Source organism: Anabrus simplex, chromosome 1 (assembly GCF_040414725.1).
Source record: "Anabrus simplex isolate iqAnaSimp1 chromosome 1, ASM4041472v1, whole genome shotgun sequence".
NCBI classification, from domain to species: Eukaryota; Metazoa; Arthropoda; class Insecta; order Orthoptera; family Tettigoniidae; genus Anabrus; species Anabrus simplex.
This window is the reverse complement of record NC_090265.1, coordinates 1,563,116,117-1,563,135,501: the sequence shown is the minus strand read 5'-3', so window position 1 is coordinate 1,563,135,501 and position 19,385 is coordinate 1,563,116,117. Positions and strand designations below refer to the sequence as shown.

Genomic DNA, 19,385 nt, shown 5'->3' with positions numbered 1-19,385 from the left:
CTTCAGTGGACTGGGCATATGTGCTATATGAGTGACAGCAGGCTTCCTTTCAAATTCCTTTATGGTGAATTTTCCTCAAACACAAGACCCTGTGGTACCCATTTGAAGCGTTATAAATGACCTGCTTAAACAAACCATGAAGATCACAAATATCAACACTCAAACTTGGGACACGCTTGCCAAGGATTATTCGCTTTTACATCGAAGCACCTCAACTGCTCTTGAACATTTGAGCAAGTGCATCACAGGCATGAAGAGGTTAAACAACAGTTACACACACTTCGTCAGATGCAGTTTTGTCCCCTACATCAAGTGCAATTTGTGTGGACTATGTTTCATTCTAGAATTCACTTCTTCAGTCATCAGAAATACATGTACAAACAGCATTGGAGTGCTAGTAGATTGTACGCAGGAGAATTTGTGTACTCAGAAATAAGTAGCAGTTGCTGATGATGACAGCCTAAGTGCTGGTTAGTGCATTGCCTTGTGCACATGCTATGCCAAAACCGACAGAATGCTCCAGAAGTTTAGTACCAACCAGTCAGCTGTCTTTGGTGAAATAAACTTTAAACAAATTAGGTTTTGTTCAGTTCATGTAGTATGTATCGAAGAGATATTAACCCTAGAACTGGCAGTTGTTGAATATTTAACACTTTTGCTTGATATGTTCGTATTTCTTCACGTAATTTCCTCATTTCTTCAACAAATGGCACGACAGTCTACTTTTTGTTGTTATCAGTGTCCATAACTTGGCAGCTGTGAGTTCAGTTTCATTCATATTTACAACCTCTTTGGTTGCAATTTCATGGAAATAAATGAGTGCAATTTTCCGACGATCTGTTTGAGCACCATTGCTGTAGTGTTAGTAAACAAATCTTCACGTGCTCTGCTTTGCTATTCTGTTTCATTTTATTTTGTAGTTTTCTGTTTGATGTGAGTTATTTACTTCTGTATATATGTAGGTCGAATCAAAGTCATGGCAACTATTTTTTTTCTCGCGAACTGGAGACAACACAGAAAATCTAAGATATGCATTTGAAATGTACAGTATGTATTGCGTATGATGCCACTAGATGGTGTATGTAAACAACAGTGTGGGTCTAAGCTTGCCCCCAAGTTCAATGTGTGAGTGAAAGCATTACAAAATGGAAATACACAAGCAGGAGCAACGGTCATATATTAAAATAGCAGTTCTCCGTGGCAGAAATGCACACCAATGCCATGCAGAGCTGCGGGAAGCATGAGGTGTGCATGCCATGCCCTATAGAACAGTGGCGTGGTGGGTGGAGACATTCAAACGGGATAGAGTATCGACCTGATTTATTAGTTTTATTTTTCCGTATTGATAGTTATCATTATCATATATCATAGAAGAGAAAGGATCCACCTAATCAATACAAGTTTATTGTAAGTTATTATATTACAGTACCGGTTTCGACTCTTTTTATAAAGTCATCTTCAGCTGTACATTACCTTTACATTAGTCAAAGTTGGTATTGTGTCTTGCTAAGTAAAAAGAGGGATGTAACAAGGGTTAAAGTTAGGCATATTTCAAAGTAAAAGCCGGCTGTGTATACATCTAATATTAAGTGTGTCTGAGAGCCTACCGATTTGACTCGCCCAGGTCGTCCATTGTCCATGGACAAAGATAAACCGCTGGCAACGCACAGTGGAAACCTTGGGTGATTATTTCAAAAGTCTGTAACTGGTAGAGACCTGTCCTTTGTACATAGTCTTGTGTATCTGCTGTCCAATAAAACGTTTACCAATGGCCTGTGTTCTGTTACTTTCCTACGAGAATCTCGTGAAGTCAGAATTTGTCTTCAGGCACTATGCATAAGTACATGCCCTATATTTCCAAATGCATATCTTAGATTTTCATGTTGTCTCCTGTTTGCGAGAAAAAAATAGTTGCCATGACTTATGACTCGACCCTCATATATATATATATTGTTATTAATTGATTATGCATATTTTTAGCTCTGTGCGTGTCTAAATATGGCATCTTCACTTCATTATGGAAAATTTGTGATGAAGTAGTGCGAAATTTGTTAGAAGACGAAAGGAACAGTTCTGATTTTGAGGATATTGAGAATGAATCAACAAATTCTGAGTCAGATTTGAAAAATTTATCGGCTATTTCTTCGCATCAAATATCAGAAAGTGAAAGTGATGATAAGCCTCCCATAAAGCAACCTATTGTAACAACGTGGTCTAAGATCATGTCTCCTAATCATTGCATGCCAATACATTTTCCCTAATATTTTCAAGAATAAACTTAAAATTTTTGCTAGTGCATTACAGATACATTATTGACAATCTGTATATCTCAGTTTGTTTGTGTCATCTTTCAATTTGTGTACATATAATCATAAGTTTAATTATTATTTTGAATTTAGGAATCACGCTTTTTGAACAGACTGTACATTTTACTAGACAAAACATTTATGCAATTTCGTGTCAAAATGACACTCCTTTACATAGCTTTATAAAACTATGTTGATTTATTTCATACCTTGTGGATATTTTGTATTTTTAGACAAGTAAAAGCTGCCAAATATGACTGCCACAACAAGATTGCTAGTTCTAGGGTTAAGTACAGAACTAAAAGTGGCCAGCCAGACACCTGTGTGATCCAAACCCACAACCTTCCAATTTCACGTAGGATACTCTTATCACATCGTTACTCTGTGGATATGAAACCTGCACCCTGAACTGCTGTGACATCAAGCAACTTGAACGTTTTTATCAACAGAAACTTCGATCATTCTTAAGTATCAAATGGGAGAACCATGTTGCCAGTCTTGCAGTTGAGAAAGCATGCACGAACAGTGTGAAGTCTCTATCATTGGCCATCCGCCAGTTCGGATCCCACTGGTGTCCGGTTGGCCATTTTTGTTCTGTACTTAATATCTCTTCAGTATATACTATATTGTACTGAACATGATCTAATACATTGAAAGTTTATTTTGAGTACAATGAACGTGTGAAAATTAAATATTCATCACAACACAATTTTTTTCCTTCTTTGTATTTTTTGTATTTTTTTTTAAGTTTGACTGTGGTTTACAAAATACATTAAAGGTACATGAGAGAAAAGTATTAAATCACACGACCCCTCATAGTTTTTGTATCACCCTTATTTTAAGGTTATATTTATTATTACTCAAATACTCTACATATTTCAGGCTCTGTGAATTCGAAGCCCCCATCCCTCCTCAGCTACTAAGTGGAGGAAGCTCAGCCTCATTAGCTGCTCGAACGTATTACGGAAGTCGTTCCAACATTGGTGGTCAACAAGGTAAGTACTTTGTCTATCTTATCCATAACCATTCTGTTAGGTGAGTTTCTTATGTAAAATACAATTTATTGTAAACAGGAATTCCAAGAGAATCTGAACTGACTCAGCAGTGTTACATGGGAATCTGCTTACCACGGCAGTTGGGAGCCGTATTTCCACAGGATGGCCAGAGTGACCCGCAGGTACAGACCACCCCAAATCGCAGACGTGGGTCAGCTTCTTTCAGTGAAATGGAGCAAGTACAGGAAGTTGGTAAGTCATCAACACTGTCTGCTGTCAACATTTTGAGAACATACTTATATTAACCTTTTTTGCTTCATATTTTTGCTTAAAACAAAATTGTAGATCTGCTACTCCATGAGCTCCTGCTCTATGGCGCACATTAAAATAGAACTCATCACAGATCATCATACAGTACTTTTTTTTTTTTTTTTTTACAATCTGCTTTACATTGCACTGATCTAGATAGTTGTTATGGTGACTATGGAATAGGAAAGAGCTAGGAATGGGAAGGAAGCGTCCATGGCCTTAGGTACAGCCCCAGCATTTTTCTGGTGTGAAAATGGGAAACCGTCTTCAGAGCTGCGGACAGTGGGATTTGAACCCACTATCTCCCAAATGCAAGCTGATAGGTACGTGACCCAAACTGCGCGGCCACATGCTCGGTACAGTAGGAATATTTTCATATTGATTTTTAATTTAGCGTGCAGTGGATTTGTACTCGCCAGTAATGACGCTTCAGAATGAGGATTTAGTGTGATAAACTTTTAAAATACTCAGGGATATGAGGAGGCACTTATCTTCGTTACATAAAAATAATAATTATAGAATGCAGAGAGCTAAATAAGCCTTTATTTCACCATGATTAGACTCAAATCACCTAATATCTACCAGTCTCTTTCTATTGGGATTGTACAGCTGTTTGCTAATGTAATCATTTGTTTCACATGGAATGAATGAAAGGGTATGATCTAAAAATATTGATCGTTCTGACAGATGATGATCCTGATTCTTATTCTGAAGCAAGTCAGACATTGCATACTTTTCATTGAATGAATAAATGAATGAACAAGTGAACTGTTTTTCCCTGCTACTCATATCCATACACCTTCGTCCTTTTTCACTATTTTGTGGTCGCACTAAATCATCCGTACATAATCTCACTATCATTTTCAGATGACGAGTCATCGATCTCACTTAAATAATAATACAAGTAGCATAATACAATATTATTACAATCTTTATTAACTTCGTTATCTTCCAGCACGCTTTCATTGTCACTTTTATGTACTTCCAATCTGCAGTCTAAAACACTTTGTCAGACTCTCAAGGTGGTCATATTCACTTCTCCAAACTTTAATGAATTGAAAGCCATGTGAACTTTGGGAATATTGCTGCTATTTCTAAGACTTAAAGTAAACAAAAGAGAATAGTAAGGGTAATAACAAACATGAGAGTAGGACAGTCACATTCCTTAGCTATTCATAGACAGAGCCCTGTACGATGTCCATGGATTTATCTCAAACTGTATGGCAGTGCTGATAATTTTGCTGATAATAATGAAGTTGATTGATTTTCACTCAGGTATACTCTTACTTTTGCTTGTGGTTAGGTGACCCTTGACATTGGTATGGGAGAATGGTGATATATAAAGAGCCTCGAGACCATAAAGCAGTAAATCTGACCTAAGCGTAATTGGCTCCTGCCCGCAATTAGTGGAAGGAAAGAACGAAAAAACCGAAAGGGAACCACTCCATATGCTGGTAGTTGTTGCAAGAGGAAATCTCTCATAAATCTGTGACTCTGGGGGGTCTGGTGTCAGGTATCAGGCCTGTTGTATTATGTTAACAGATCTATGCATTTCAATACCTTGGGTATAATATAGTTAAATATTTATAATATCCATGGATAACCATACTCAAGGATGGGTTTACATCTACTTAGCTTGTGTTTCTTTCATGGCTTCTATGGATGGTGGGTATTAGTGTTCTTAATACAAAGTGGTTGATATGGCAGAGGTAGGGATATCTAGCTTTACTTCCTCTTAAAACAATCCTCACTTGAGTCACCATTGTCATTGGTAAGGCAAGTCCCTAATTTAGTGATTTTTCGGTAAGTACAATACAAAAGATTAACTTATGAAAGATTGAAAAAATTATATTAAACACATTCAATAAATATATATCATTACCTTGTCATCATTTGACATTGGGTATATCATTTTATGAAAAGTAATTTACATGGTAATACTGTATAATTAATGGAAAGGAACAAACAAGTGCCAAATCAAGTCGCACTACGATAGGAACATAAAAAGGAACATGTAATAGGATGAACACAATGACAGGCCAGTGTAGGAAGAGGGTGCAACAGAAATGGAAGACAAGGATAAGCATTTAAAGTAATAAACTTCATGGTTGGGTTCCGTATTGAGTAAAGACTTAACTTAAAATGAATACAAGATTTATTGCTCCACCTTCTCAATACTTAAAATCATTCAACACTTAACAAAACATTACAATATGATAGTGTCAGGTACTAGTTTCGGTCCATTTTTTGGACCATCATCAGCCTAGCCGAAATTGCAAGTAAAAGACATAAACTAAATTAAAATGGATGAACAAGAGGATTGATGGTAGTGGAATGACATACAAGTAAAAACCTTATACATAAGCTACAATAAATATGACAGAATATGTTAAAATTAACAAATGACAAAAATAATTGTGATGTCGTTTAAAATTTCTTGATGCCAAAGTCTAGGTTGACGGTTGTACTCGTGTTGCACATTTAAATTCAAGTGAAGTCTTAGTTTTCTGGTAAGTTCTGGGGGCAAATTCCACAATGGCACAGAGGGAATTGTCCAATATGACCAATATAGACTTGACAAATTGAGAAAGCTGGACTTGTTCTATGTAGCTTAAGCAAATGCTGTGTTTAAAGGAAGTCTCAGTTCAGTCGAAACCCAAAGAACCTGAAGAACAAAATTAGAATTAACTCAAAAAATCTGATAGAGAAAGTACTAAGGGAGGGTGTGTGTGTGTGTGTGTGTGTGTGTGTGCGCGCGCGCGCGAGAGAGAGAGAGAGAGAGAGAGAGAGAGAGAGAGAGAGAGAGAGAGAGAGAGATAACGAGTACTCGCCTTGGGCTTGTTTGGAATGAGCTGTTGGAAGGAGTGCAACAGACAGAGTGAGCGTCACACAGCGTAGATCAGCAGGAGAGGAGAAGGGATGCGGAGGGGAAGGATGACGTAAGTGTGGAGGGAGGGAAGGGGAAATGGTTCAAGACGGATTAGGAGAGAGGGAAGTTAATGGAATTTGAGATGGAAGGGGACCCTTAATTGATTTAAAGAAAGGTTTACTAACAGTTGATTTGTTTTTCCTATAATAGGAAATGAAAAGATCGAATAAAATGTTGGGTTTCTCGGTAATTTCGTTAAGATTGTATTTGGCATTAAAATATTGATCCAAATGTATGTAAAAGCTCTCAATTATGTTGAGTAGAGGTCCCTTTTTTAACTATTTCGAGTATGTCCATGTCTGTTTCAATGTTCGTGAAACTATGGTTATAATCGACCATATGTTGGCCGATGGCTGAATATTTGTTGTATTTAGCTGCGTTAAAATGCTCAGAGTATCTGATATTGAAACTCCTACCGGTCTGCCCTATGTAAGAAATATTTGAACATGTGCTACATCTGATTCTGTAGACCCCTGATTTTGAGTATCTGTTTATTTTATTAATATGTGAAGTGTTATGTACAGTAATATTTGCATATTGTTGTTGCTGGTTTTGAAGGTTATTTTCATGCCTTTTTTCTTTCTTTAAAACAAAGGTAACATGACGGTCATCATAGATAAGAATGAATATATCAGCAAAACATCCAATTTCTTTAAAGATAGTTCCTTCTCTATAGTTAAAAAAGATCCCACACAAAAAATCCAGAGACTCCTAAAACAAACCTTAAAAAATTTCTTCCTTTCTGTTCACTGAACAAGAAAAAAGCCAGCTCACTAATATGAACCCCGGACTTCCCACGGCTAGAGCCCTCCCTAAAATTCATAAAGCCGGTGTACCCATTTGCCCAATTATCAACTTTAGACCGAGTCCCCTTTATAAAACTACGCAGTTTATCCAAAAGTTTCTAAGTAAAAATTACCTTTTTTCATCGAAGAAGTCTGTTAGAAACTCCTTCGAATTATAGACAAACTTAATAACTTCAATATGCGACCTGACTATTCACTCCATTCTTTCGATATCGTTAATATTGTACCCCAGTATACCAATTTCTAAACTAATTCCCATTATCAAAAATAATCTACAAAAAAAAAAAAAAAAAAAAAAAAAAAAGGTCTCCTAAGTAAACTGGAAATCCAAGATTTCATTACACTGCTTAAATTGGTAGTTAACAAGTTTTTTTACGTTTAATGGTACTATTTACCAACAAAACGGTCTAGCAATGGGTTCACCGGCTTCCGGGATTCTCGCGGAAATCTATCTAGATTTTCTCGAAAATACAAAAATCAACAATAAATTCGATAACATCCTCTTTTGGGCTAGATACGTCGACGATGTCCTTGTAGTTATTAACGAGAATCTACAAGACGCTAATACTACACTTCAAACTTTAAATAACATTGATCCTTACATTAAGTTCACTTTGGAGTCAGAAATAGATCAAATAATCAATTCTTTGGATCTCACCATTACTAGACAACAGGAATCCTTAACCTACAAGATATATAGAAAATCCACCCAATCGGCTGTCACAATCCGACAAGATTCATTTCATCCCTTCCCCCACAAAAAAGCAATTTATAACAGTCTCGTACATAGAGCATTTAACGTACCCATGAACAAAAAAGATCTTCACACGGAACTGAATACTATCCGTCACATTGCTAGATTCAACGGCTACAATAATCAGTTCATAGAAAATATCATTAGTAAACACAAATTCCGACCTAAGACCACACTTAAAAAAGAACCATCCAAACACGACTCTATCTCCACTTTTACCTATGTCAATGGAATTCACATAATTACTAATGTTTTAAAGAAAAAAAGGCATGAAAATAGCCTTCAAAACCAGCAACAACAATATGCAAATATTACTGTACATAACACTTCACATATTAATAAAATAAACAGATACTCAAAATCAGGGGTCTACAGAATCAGATGTAGCACATGTTCAAATATTTCTTACATAGGGCAGACTGGTAGGAGTTTCAATATCAGATACTCTGAGCATTTTAACGCAGCTAAATACAACAAATATTCAGCCATCGGCCAACATATGGCCGATTATAACCATAGTTTCACGAACATTGAAACAGACATGGACATATTCGAAATAGTTAAAAAAGGGACCTCTACTCAACATAATTGAGAGCTTTTACATACATTTCGATCAATATTTTAATGCCAACTACAATCTTAACGAAATTACCGAGAAACCCAACATTTTATTCGATCTTTTCATTTCCTATTATAGGAAAAACAAATCAACTGTTAGTAAACCTTTCTTTAAATCAATTAAGGATCCCCTTCCATCTCAAATTCCATTAACTTCCCTCTCTCCTAATCCGTCTTGAACCATTTCCCCTTCCCTCCCTCCACACTTACGTCATCCTTCCCCTTCGCATCCCTTCTCCTCTCCTGCTGATCTACGCTGCGTGACGCTCACTCTGTTTGTTGCACTCCTTCCAACAGCTCGTTCCAAACAAGCGCAAGGTGAGTACTCGTTATTTCACACACACACACACACACAAACACACACACACACACACACACACCCTCCCTTAGTACTTTCTGTATCAGATTTTTTGAGTTAATTCTAATTTTGTTCTTCAGATTCTTTGGGTTCTGACTGAATTGAGACTTCCTTTAAACACAGCATTTGCTTAAGCTACATAGAACAAGTCCAGCTTTCTCAGTTTGTCAAGTCTATATTGGTCATATTGGACAATTCCCTCTGTGCCATCGTGGAACTTGCCCCCAGAACTTTCCAGAAAACTAAGACTTCACTTGAATTTAAATGTGCAACACGAGTACAACCGTCAACCTAGACTTTGGCATCAAGAAATTTTAAACGACATCACAATTATTTTTGTCATTTGTTAATTTTAACATATTCTGTCATATTTATTGTAACTTATGTATAAGGTTTTTACTTGTATGTCATTCCACTACCATCAATCCTCTTGTTCATCCATTTTAATTTAGTTTATGTCTTTTACTTGCAATTTCGGCTCGGCTGATGATGGTCCAAAAAATGGACCGAAACTAGTACCTGACACTATCATATTGTAATGTTTTGTTAAGTGTTGAATGATTTTAAGTATTGAGAAGGTGGAGCAATAAATCTTGTATTCATTTAAAGTTAAGGTTAAGCATGCCTTTGACAAGATAGTGACTGGAAGTAGTCGTGTGCCGGTATCTCTCCGTGTCTTTTGTGTATTAGTAGTGTTCAAATGTAGTACCACGTCCGTTTGAGTTTGCCTCTGGGATGACTAAGTGCTAGACTTTGATGCAAAATATGAGAAACGCTGGAAAAATGCTCTAGTGAACGGCTCGGATCTTCATCCCACGTGCTGGCTTTAAATGGAACTATGTATCTGGTAGCATCACAACCAGGCAAGTAGTCCGCAAGAAAAACAACAGATGAACTCTAGCCTGAAGATATCTGGTCCAGCAATTTGTGTGCTTCTATTGGCTTTATCCGGTGATATACAACTGAACCCAGGACCCCAGCATGACAGCGGTATGAATTTCTTCTACCAAATTGTAGGGAACGTATGTAATTTTTTGACGGACTTTAACCTCGCTTTCAGTGATGCCAGAAAAGATTGTATTTGTATAGTTGAAAGCTGGTTAAATGATTCTGTTGGTGATAATGAACTGTTGTCTACTAATTACTGTGTGTCTCGTCAAGACAGTCATCAGATCCATAGTAGCAAAGTGAAAGAGGGAGGGATTATGGTTGCTGTGAAAGCTGCTCTGGGCCCAGTTTCCCGGGTAGAGCTAGCGAGATACTGGGAGTATCTCGTGGTCAAGGCTACCCCTAGACCAGGAAGGGCTGTGTTTGTAGTATGCTGCTATACCTGCCACTGGACGAAGTGACTGCTTGGGTGAGTAATCTACGAGCAACACTGGCCAGTGTCACAGCTGTTTTAAACCCACAGGATATTCTTGTAGTTTGTGGTGATTTTAACATCAGGCATTTGTCTTGGAAGTGCGGAAGTCTTCTTACTAATTGAAATCGTCAATGAATTCGGACTCAACCAAATGTGCCAACAAGAAACGAGTACTTCCTGGACCTTGTTCTAATCTCGGAACTGTACTATACACACTTGGATTGCTTTGAGTCAGAAAAGGTAATTGCATTCGACCATCGAGCTGTAGAATTCACGTTATCTTTACTGCGAGTTATGCGCGCCGCACCGCAGAGGAAGTTAATGTTCGCATGGATTAAGGCCAATTTTTTTCAAATGAGAAATCTCCTTTCATTGTGTCCTTGGAATTTAGTCAAAGTTCCCCCCCCCCCGTCGATGAGGCATTAACCCTTTTTTACAACCTCCTTCGCACTGTAATAAAAGACACAATACCATCCCTGATAGTTAGCACAAGGAAGTACCACACTGGTACAACACGGAGGTAATAGATAAATTAAAAGAAAAGGTGAGGACAAGAAGAAATTTTTGAGAAACAGGCCATACTAGTGATTTCGCGCAATTCTTGACTGTACACGGTGAATTTAAGCGTCTTTATCTCAAAAAAATACAGGAACTATATAACTTCAATGGAATTGAAATTAGCTGCCAACCCGAAGTGCTTTTGGAATTTTGTGAACAACAAGCAGAAGGCATCCTGCCTGCCATCTACTATGCTTCAGGATGGGAAAGAATTGCAAGACAAAAGGAGCATCTTGGACAGTTTTGGAGATATGTTTGAAAAGTACCACTCACCTGCCACAAAGTGTAATCAGTCCACTTCGTCCATGTTGTTAATCTTTCCAAGAAATCCTTGTACGAGAACCAAACGGCAGTTCTAGCTAAGGGACTTAATTTCGCTGTCACTCCCTCTAAAATCACCACTGAAGAGGTAATTACTTCCGGTGAGGCAGCCATCCACAAACTACCTACGGATGAGGCTGAGGAAGTACGGCAGAAATGTGTGAGACTTACAAGGTCTGCTGCTGTATCCTTGCCTAATTTAACTAGAGGTGGGAGGAGAGCTCTGAAGGAACTTAAAGATTACCCTGAACTGAACATTCTCTCAGCTGATACGGGTAATGCGATGGCTGTACAAAAATATCTCGGCTATGTTATCAGAGCCTGTTTACATACGGAGCTCACGTGACCCTGCCACTCGTGTGTCCAACGCCACTGTGAAGCTCTTAAGGCAGTCCTCAATTTCAAAAGAGGAGGCTGAATATCTGACTTCGGGTGATGCATTGCCACCTAGATTGTATGGACTTCCTAAATTCCATAAAGATGTTTCCCTCAGACCAATTGTTAGTGCGATAGGTTCTCCTATGTATGCTTTGGTTAAATACCTAAGCAAGTTGCTTCAGCCACATATAGGACGTACTGAAACATATGTTAGGGACACTCTGTATTTCGTCAATAAATTGTCAGCCATAACCTTTCACCCCAATGCTCTTCTGGTGAGTTTGTATGTGGAATCCTTGTTCAGTGCTGATTGGCTCGGTCATGTCCCTCATTGAACATATGTTCCCAGAGGACATTACTAAGCTATTTCACCGCTGCATGACTTCGAGCTATTTCTTGTTGGGTGGGCAATTTTATGAACAGACGGATGGGGTGGCTATGGGAAGTCTACTCTCGCCAGTAATGGCTGATTTCTTTATGGAGCATTTTGAGAGGGAGGCTATTGCTTCATCGCCTGTCAAACCTATGATTTGGTGAAGTTATGTGGATGACACATTTCTAGTATGGACAGAAGGTCCTGAGAAACTTTATATATTTTTGAACCACTTAAATTAGCAACATCCTTCAATTAAATTCACTGTAGAGGTGGAGTCAGACAGATGCCTTCCTTTCTTAGATATTCTAGTAAAAAAGAAACTGGACGGCTCCTTAGGACATACCATCTCACACAGATCACTACCGCCATGCAGATTCTCACCACCATCCAGCACAAAAACGGGGAATTCTCACGACCTTTGCCATGAGAGCGACACAAATTTGTGAGCCATCAAATATCCAGGCGAAGATGGACACACTCAAAGTCACGTTCAAGGGTAATGGTTACAACGATGTACAGATTCATAGAACCTTACATACCAGAGGGACAACTGATCAAAGCTCACAGAAAGAAGAAGTAAAGGGAACTGCCTACCTGCCTTACATTCACAACACCACAGACAGAATTGCCAAGGTCCTTTGCAAGCATAATATAAAAACCATGTTTGGCACAGTCACGAAAATTGCTCATAGTTAGGTAAAAGCAAGGACAAATTGCCCGCACTGTTTCACCCTGGGGTGTATAAAATTCTCTGTACTTGCAGCAAGGTATACGTTGGCCAAACATGCCGGTCCATTGGGACTCGCATCAAGGAACACCAAAGAAATATCCGTCCCAACCAGCCAGACAAGTCAGCAATAGCTGAACACACTCTGTCATCGGGTCATGATGTTGTGTTCCAAGATGTTTGAGCTCTTACCCACACTAAACACTACAGGTCTAGGATTATATGGAAAGCTGTGGAAATACTTAAAAATCCTAACAATTTCAGCAGGGACACTGGCTATCAATTAAGTAATACTTGGTTGCCAGCCATTTAGGATTTACATAGGTAGTTCTCTTCCCCGTCCTTTCTATATAGTTATTTTGGTTTTTTCAAATTCATACATTCTTCATCACCAGTTGGTTCATTCCAAACTATGTGTTATGTGTTAATGTCATACTTTCATACGTGTGTACCACCAGGTATGCTCCCCACCCCCCTCTCACGCTGTCTACATCATCATTATCCGCTGATTTTCTCCACATACTTTCTTTCCATTATTCAGCTCTGTTCTATTCTATACTTGTGTCTTTTGTTGCTTTTATTTTATTAGTTTCTATTTTCTTTTACCACATTTGTCCCTGATTCATCTGATGTCCTGTCTGATACTTCTCAAGCATGCACGGTGTGATAGAACATCTCATTTGGAGCTTATTGTTATCGTCAGCTCCCGCTTGGAGCACTGTGCCAGCATACAGCAAGCCACCTGGTGATGAATGAGCTTACCACTACAATTCTCCAACAGTAAAATATTCTTAAATCCAAACCCTCATTATTGTAGAAGACTTCCTCGTGAGCAGTCGAGATTTTCTTCTGAAGACGCCGAGCAAAGTTCTCTGCAAAACGTAAAGAGTTTCACCTTGTTTTCATTACATGGCATATGCCCAAAAGCCCATATCATGTCTACCACAAAATGGTTTTTCTTAAATTTATTATGTGTGTTGAACAGTACTGACTGTTGTTAGTTTTAAGTAGTATTCTCCTGATGAAACCATTACCTCCGTCACATACTGTGCAGAATTTGACAGAATATGCTGGCAGTTGAGTAAACGAGCAGCCTCCTTTAGTCAGTAGGCAGGGTCATCTTCTTAGCAGACACCGAGAGGTTCAGACGGTTGAGGCGCTAGACTTCTGACCCCAACTTGGTAGGTTCAATCCTTATTCGGTCCGGTGGTATTTTAAGGTGCTCAGATACGTCAGCCTCATGTCGGCAGATTTACTGGCACGTAAAAGAACTCTTGCGGAACTAAATCCGGCACCTCGGCATCTCTGAAAACTGTAAAAGTTGTTAATGGGACGTAAAGCAAATGACATTATACTTCTTCTTCTTCTTAGCAGACAGTACCAAACCTTACATCGCAAATATTACAAAGAGAAGATGAGTGACATGAAATATGAAGTACTTCTACACTCCTGACAAAATATGCATGCTACATTACTAACGAGATATGCATGCTAATCAGTGTTACATGCTAAGTTTGTTGTTGATTCTGTTGGTGTTAGACTTAATTTGCCTTGGTGTCCAAATTGCCTTAGTTAACTTCTCTTATTGATTTTACGTTCCGTTCTGCAGGAGTTGTTTTACATGTCAGTAAATCTACTGACCTGAGGCTGGCGTATGAGCTCCTTCAGATGCCACCAGCCTAGGGTAGGCCATGTTAACAAATAGTATAGACCCCATCTTATAGTGAACTAAAGTTCAAACTGTAGATACTGATTATTTACTTGGACCCTTTTCATCAGCCACTATAAAGCAGTTTTAAGTTGTGATGTGGCTAAGACATTCAGTGGTATTTAAATGGATTCTTATACTTCCCCTTTTGTGAAAAAATATCATAGATACCCTAATTTGTATTGTTCCTATCTAAAAATAATGATACTGTTATAGCTTATTAAATTGTAAAAATGGAGAATGTAGTTCTCAAAGTGAAAAAGGAAATTAGCCATGGAAAATAAACAAATCCTTGTTATAGAATGACCTGTTGTTGTATTCCAGGGGAGGAAACAGAAACCACAAGCAGCTCAGAATCGGATGACCCGGACAATCTGTTGAAGCCACAGGCAACTGGTTTCGCTACTGACAGTTATCGGCATAGTGCAGCTACTTGTTTGTCCTGTTGTCGGCGACGAGACCGTAAAATTTCTACTAGTTCTTACCATCGCCATCGTACAGGTACGGCAAATAATTTTGAGACATAGAGAAAGAACATTTGATGGGATAATATCATTGCTATGTGTACATAGATTCAGAAACAGAATCAGAATTGAGGTATATGTTGCAGTTGTAGATGCCTTGAGGCAATTCTTTCTTTGATTTTGACCAACATGGGTAAAATGACCACCATGCTACTCCAGATCCCTCCGCAAGGAAGGATCGAATCCACGATATATAGTCTACATTTGCATGGCCCCAGAGGTATTAATGCTCTAATGATTGCTCAAGTATTAATAATTGCAATTCCAAACATGGATTCTGAAAAGTTTCTAGCATTATAAACTAGTCCTGTCAACTTTTTGTGGTCATGCTAAGCCATGAACTTTTGCACTGGCTTGAGGTTTTAAACTGGAGTAGTAATTATCTGAGAAGATGGCTACTCAACTACTGGAATGGTGCAGAATTCATCCTTGTCTTTGGAATGAATGTTAGACATGTATATCAGCTGTTTAACATTTTATTAATTTTATCTCTTTCCAAGGCTAAAATTACATGTTTTAATTGAACAGTCATGTATAAGTAAGAATCTGAGGATTTGATGTAGACCAGGTTGAAAATGTTCATATTATACTTTAGTATTTATTTTTATATTGCAGGTGCATAAATATTTCTGCTGTAATATTTGCATGGTGAAAAATCTTGAGAACTTTCCCCCCTTCTAGGTACACCTTGACCTTGATGACAGTATGGGGACTTGTGGGCTTGTTGATTCCGAAGGCTGTGCCAGCTCATCGTTATCCATGTTGGATTGGCCTTGGACTAGGGCCAGACTAACAAGGTGTCCACCGAGTTGCCCGAGATGTGTCTGTGCTCTTGCTTCTTCATTACTTTTTCTGCCTTTACTATCCTAACCTTCTTACTTTTTATTTCTGTGACTGTCTAGCCAGCCTCCTTGCCTCTAGTAGAATGTTTGTCCTGAAGGTGTGCATGTGTGTGTGCAGTTTTTGTCCTACCCCAGTCACAAGTTTCGGGTCTTAGCTAGGTGATGTGTGGCTACTGGGAGAGTAGTCTCTAGTGGCCCACCTCCAGATGCTGGGCTCTACCGAAGGTTGAACAGTTATTCCCTAGCTCTCGTGAGACCGAAAAAATGGAACCCTCCTTTAAACCTTCTTCTTCACCCTTCAAAGAACAGTGTCCTTTAAATAAATAATAAATAAAAAATAGAGGCAGTGTACTCCAGTGCCAGTAGATTATCTAAGTGTCAGACATCTACCTCAATTCCTGGTAGCTTCCAGGGTCAGTGGAAAGAGATGCCTGGATGAAAGGTTTTTTTAAATAGTAATGCAGTGGAAGAAGTTGTTGCTGGTCAAGTTGACGAGATGATAAAGATGACTGAACCATCCAGATGGTTACTTAAAGCCAGAATGTTCAGAAATGTAGAGGTCAACATTGAGAAGCACCGATCCCTGAACTCCTGCAAGGGAGTTATCTTCCACAGGGATTTGGTTAAAGCTTTCAATAATGATATGAACTGAAACCTAGCACATTGGGGCATGGGTGCTTTCATCCTGACTGTTGACGCTGAGAATACCAAATCGAATAAAGGTTGCTATGTACCGACTGACTGTTTGCCCATATATTCCAACTCCAGTTAGGTGTTATAACTGCCAGAAATTTGTGATGTCAAGGATCAATGACCTGCAAAATGTGTGAAAAATGTGAGCATTCTGGGGTTTATTGCACACCACTACATGTGTACGTCAACTGTCCAGGCATGCACGCTGTAACCTCTAAGGAATGTCCCACATTCAGGCAAGAGAAGAAGATCCTGGAGATCAAAACTCTGGATAAATTATCTTATCCAGACACCCAGAGAAATGTTAAATCCATTGCTTCTCTGGTCTTATCCATCTCCTTCACTGAAAAGGTCGCTCAAGTACTGATCACCCCAGAGAGCTTTGTACCAATTGCTAGTACATCTCAAGCATTGGTAAGTCAGAGTAGCTACCAACAAGCCGTTGTAATTAAAGAAACTTGAGATCCTAGGAAGGTATCTGTACCTCCTTGGAAGCCACAAAGTGCCTTATTGGTGACATAGCCTGGGAAGGGCCTTTCCCAGTTACATTCAGCTGGAAAGTTCAACCCTGTTGCGAATGCCCAATAATAAAGAGGAGGAGAAGAATGCTTCTCCTACTCGCTCGGGGGTCACAGCATCCCTGAAGAAGGCCAGCAAAACATTTGCCAGCTTTCCTCCAAAGAAGATTGAAACGGTAGACAAGAGCGAGAGGAAGAAGGCCCATCATTCCTAATCGGTGAGTTCACCATCAACAATTATGAGTCATTCAGTCTCCATTATCTCCCCAGGAGAGAGAGAGAGAGAAAGAGACACGGCAACTGAGCACTCCGTGGATGGTAATGATGACATAAATGACGCTGACAAAGATGGCAGCAAATGACAGGTAGTAGGCAGAAAGAAGGACAAGCAGTTGTCCTAATTTTATTGCACTACCTATCCACACCATGGCACTGTTGCAGTGGAACTGCAGTAGTTATACTCCTCGACTAGCTGAGTTACGTCAGCTAATATCCATCTCTGCTGCAAACATAGTCTATTAACAGGGATCTCATTTGAGACCTGAACATGATATGACTATGAGAGAATATCTTCTTTATTCCAAAGACAGAGCAACTAAGGATGGCAGGGCGACTGGGGTCATTTGTACCCTAGTGCACTCTGGCATCGTCGCTGACAGTGTGCCGCTCCAAACTCAGCTGAGTGTATTTGCAGTTTGCGCTCCATTGCCAGTAATGACAACACTTTGCAATGTGTACGTTCCACCAGACTGCAATCTTCATATGGCTAAACTCTTTGATCACTCAGTTACCTCCTCCTCTTCACTTGCTGGGAGACACGAATGCCCATAACACCCTCTGGGGTTTTTCATCTTACTGCACTGAAGGGAGTGGGGTGAGGATTCTTGAGTGATTGATCAACCAGTTCGATCTTCGCGTGCTCTACACAGAGGAACCAACACATTTCAGCAGCTCACATGGCACATTCTCACACCTGGATGTCACCTTGTGCAGCCTTGTGCTAGTTCCCCTGTTACTGTTGCAAGTACACGATGACTTTGGTGACAGTGACCACTTCCCAATTCTTCTCACTCTCTTGAATCAAAAGCAATCTGAAGTACCTAAGCGCTGGTTATTTCAACAGGAATATTGGCCAGAATTTTCAAAATTCACAGTGATCGCCGACGATATGCTGAAGTCTATTGACGGCCACATTTGCTCTGTTATTACTGGAAGTATAGCTGCCTCAGAGGAAACTATTCCTTTCTCGTCCAGTATCCCTCGCTGGAAACAGGTCCCATGGTGGATTTATAAAATTATGTTGGCCGACCAGCGGTTACAATGAAAATGACGATGAAAATCGTATTTGATAAAAAATAATGTTGAATGAAATAATGATGAAAGATGGTCAAGTGACCTGCAATTATTTGTTTACAAGAGATAAGAGTCGAAAGTCAATGGCATATGGTGATGTGGTTCACTTTGATCAAAAAATACGAAGTTGTAGTTGAATGTTGAAGAGCGATGTTTAAATTGGACCTTTATGGACCATCTCAATTTGATGCAATGCTAAAATGTTGTTAAGAATGTGGGTTTATTGACATTCTAGTCGAAACAGCAGTGTGACAGTTGAATCATATGACAATGGTGAGGGTAATTTGTTACGTTATTAACTGAACACAAACCTACAGCTACAACACTCGTAGTAAGAAGTACACAGTCGACAATAACGGTCAGTTATGCAGGGTCGTATGTTCCAGGACTGGGTGTATTTGCGAAATGTGACGCGATGTGATCTGTAATGACTAAAGAAATCGTAACTATATCTCCATTCATGGAGATCCTTGAGACTGAGGACAAGTTTTACACTCCCAATAATATGGCAGAGTTCTGTCTACACTTGTGATAACGGAATATGTGCTGCCATGGAGGACACATACTCTTCCCACGTAACTTTCCTATTCTTGAATAAAAAACTGGGCCTTGGCACGCAGACGCTTCAGTGTAAAATGATCGGCCACAGTCGGACTCAATGTTCAATGATAAGGCTTGTAAGTCTGTCAGCTATCGTGCATGACTACTGCAATTTTGTCAATCCAAATACAAATTTAAAAAATCTTATAGTGTCCTCCTTTTGAATATCAAAATCCATATATATTATATTATATATATTTTATTTGTAAAGTGATAGCCATCAATATGGAATGAGATTTATAACATGCAAATCATGTAGTGATCACCAGAATTCATAAATGTGAGAGTACAGAAGGGTTATAGAGTCCAGTCCCATCTCACAAAACAAAATTTGCTTCAGACCCATTTG

At 39.1% G+C, this 19,385-nt stretch overlaps 1 protein-coding gene across 1 annotated transcript in view; it reads left to right on the top strand.

Annotated features, from left to right (window-relative positions):
* The window catches only part of rictor (rapamycin-insensitive companion of Tor), a 540,306-nt gene that overhangs the window by 454,447 nt on the left and 66,474 nt on the right, over positions 1 to 19,385 (top strand). Inside the window, exons 24-26 of the mRNA XM_067138126.2 lie at positions 3,189 to 3,301; positions 3,380 to 3,553; positions 14,831 to 15,007. Coding sequence (XP_066994227.2) covers positions 3,189 to 3,301; positions 3,380 to 3,553; positions 14,831 to 15,007 — 464 coding nt within the window. The remainder of the gene's footprint in view (positions 1 to 3,188; positions 3,302 to 3,379; positions 3,554 to 14,830; positions 15,008 to 19,385) is intronic.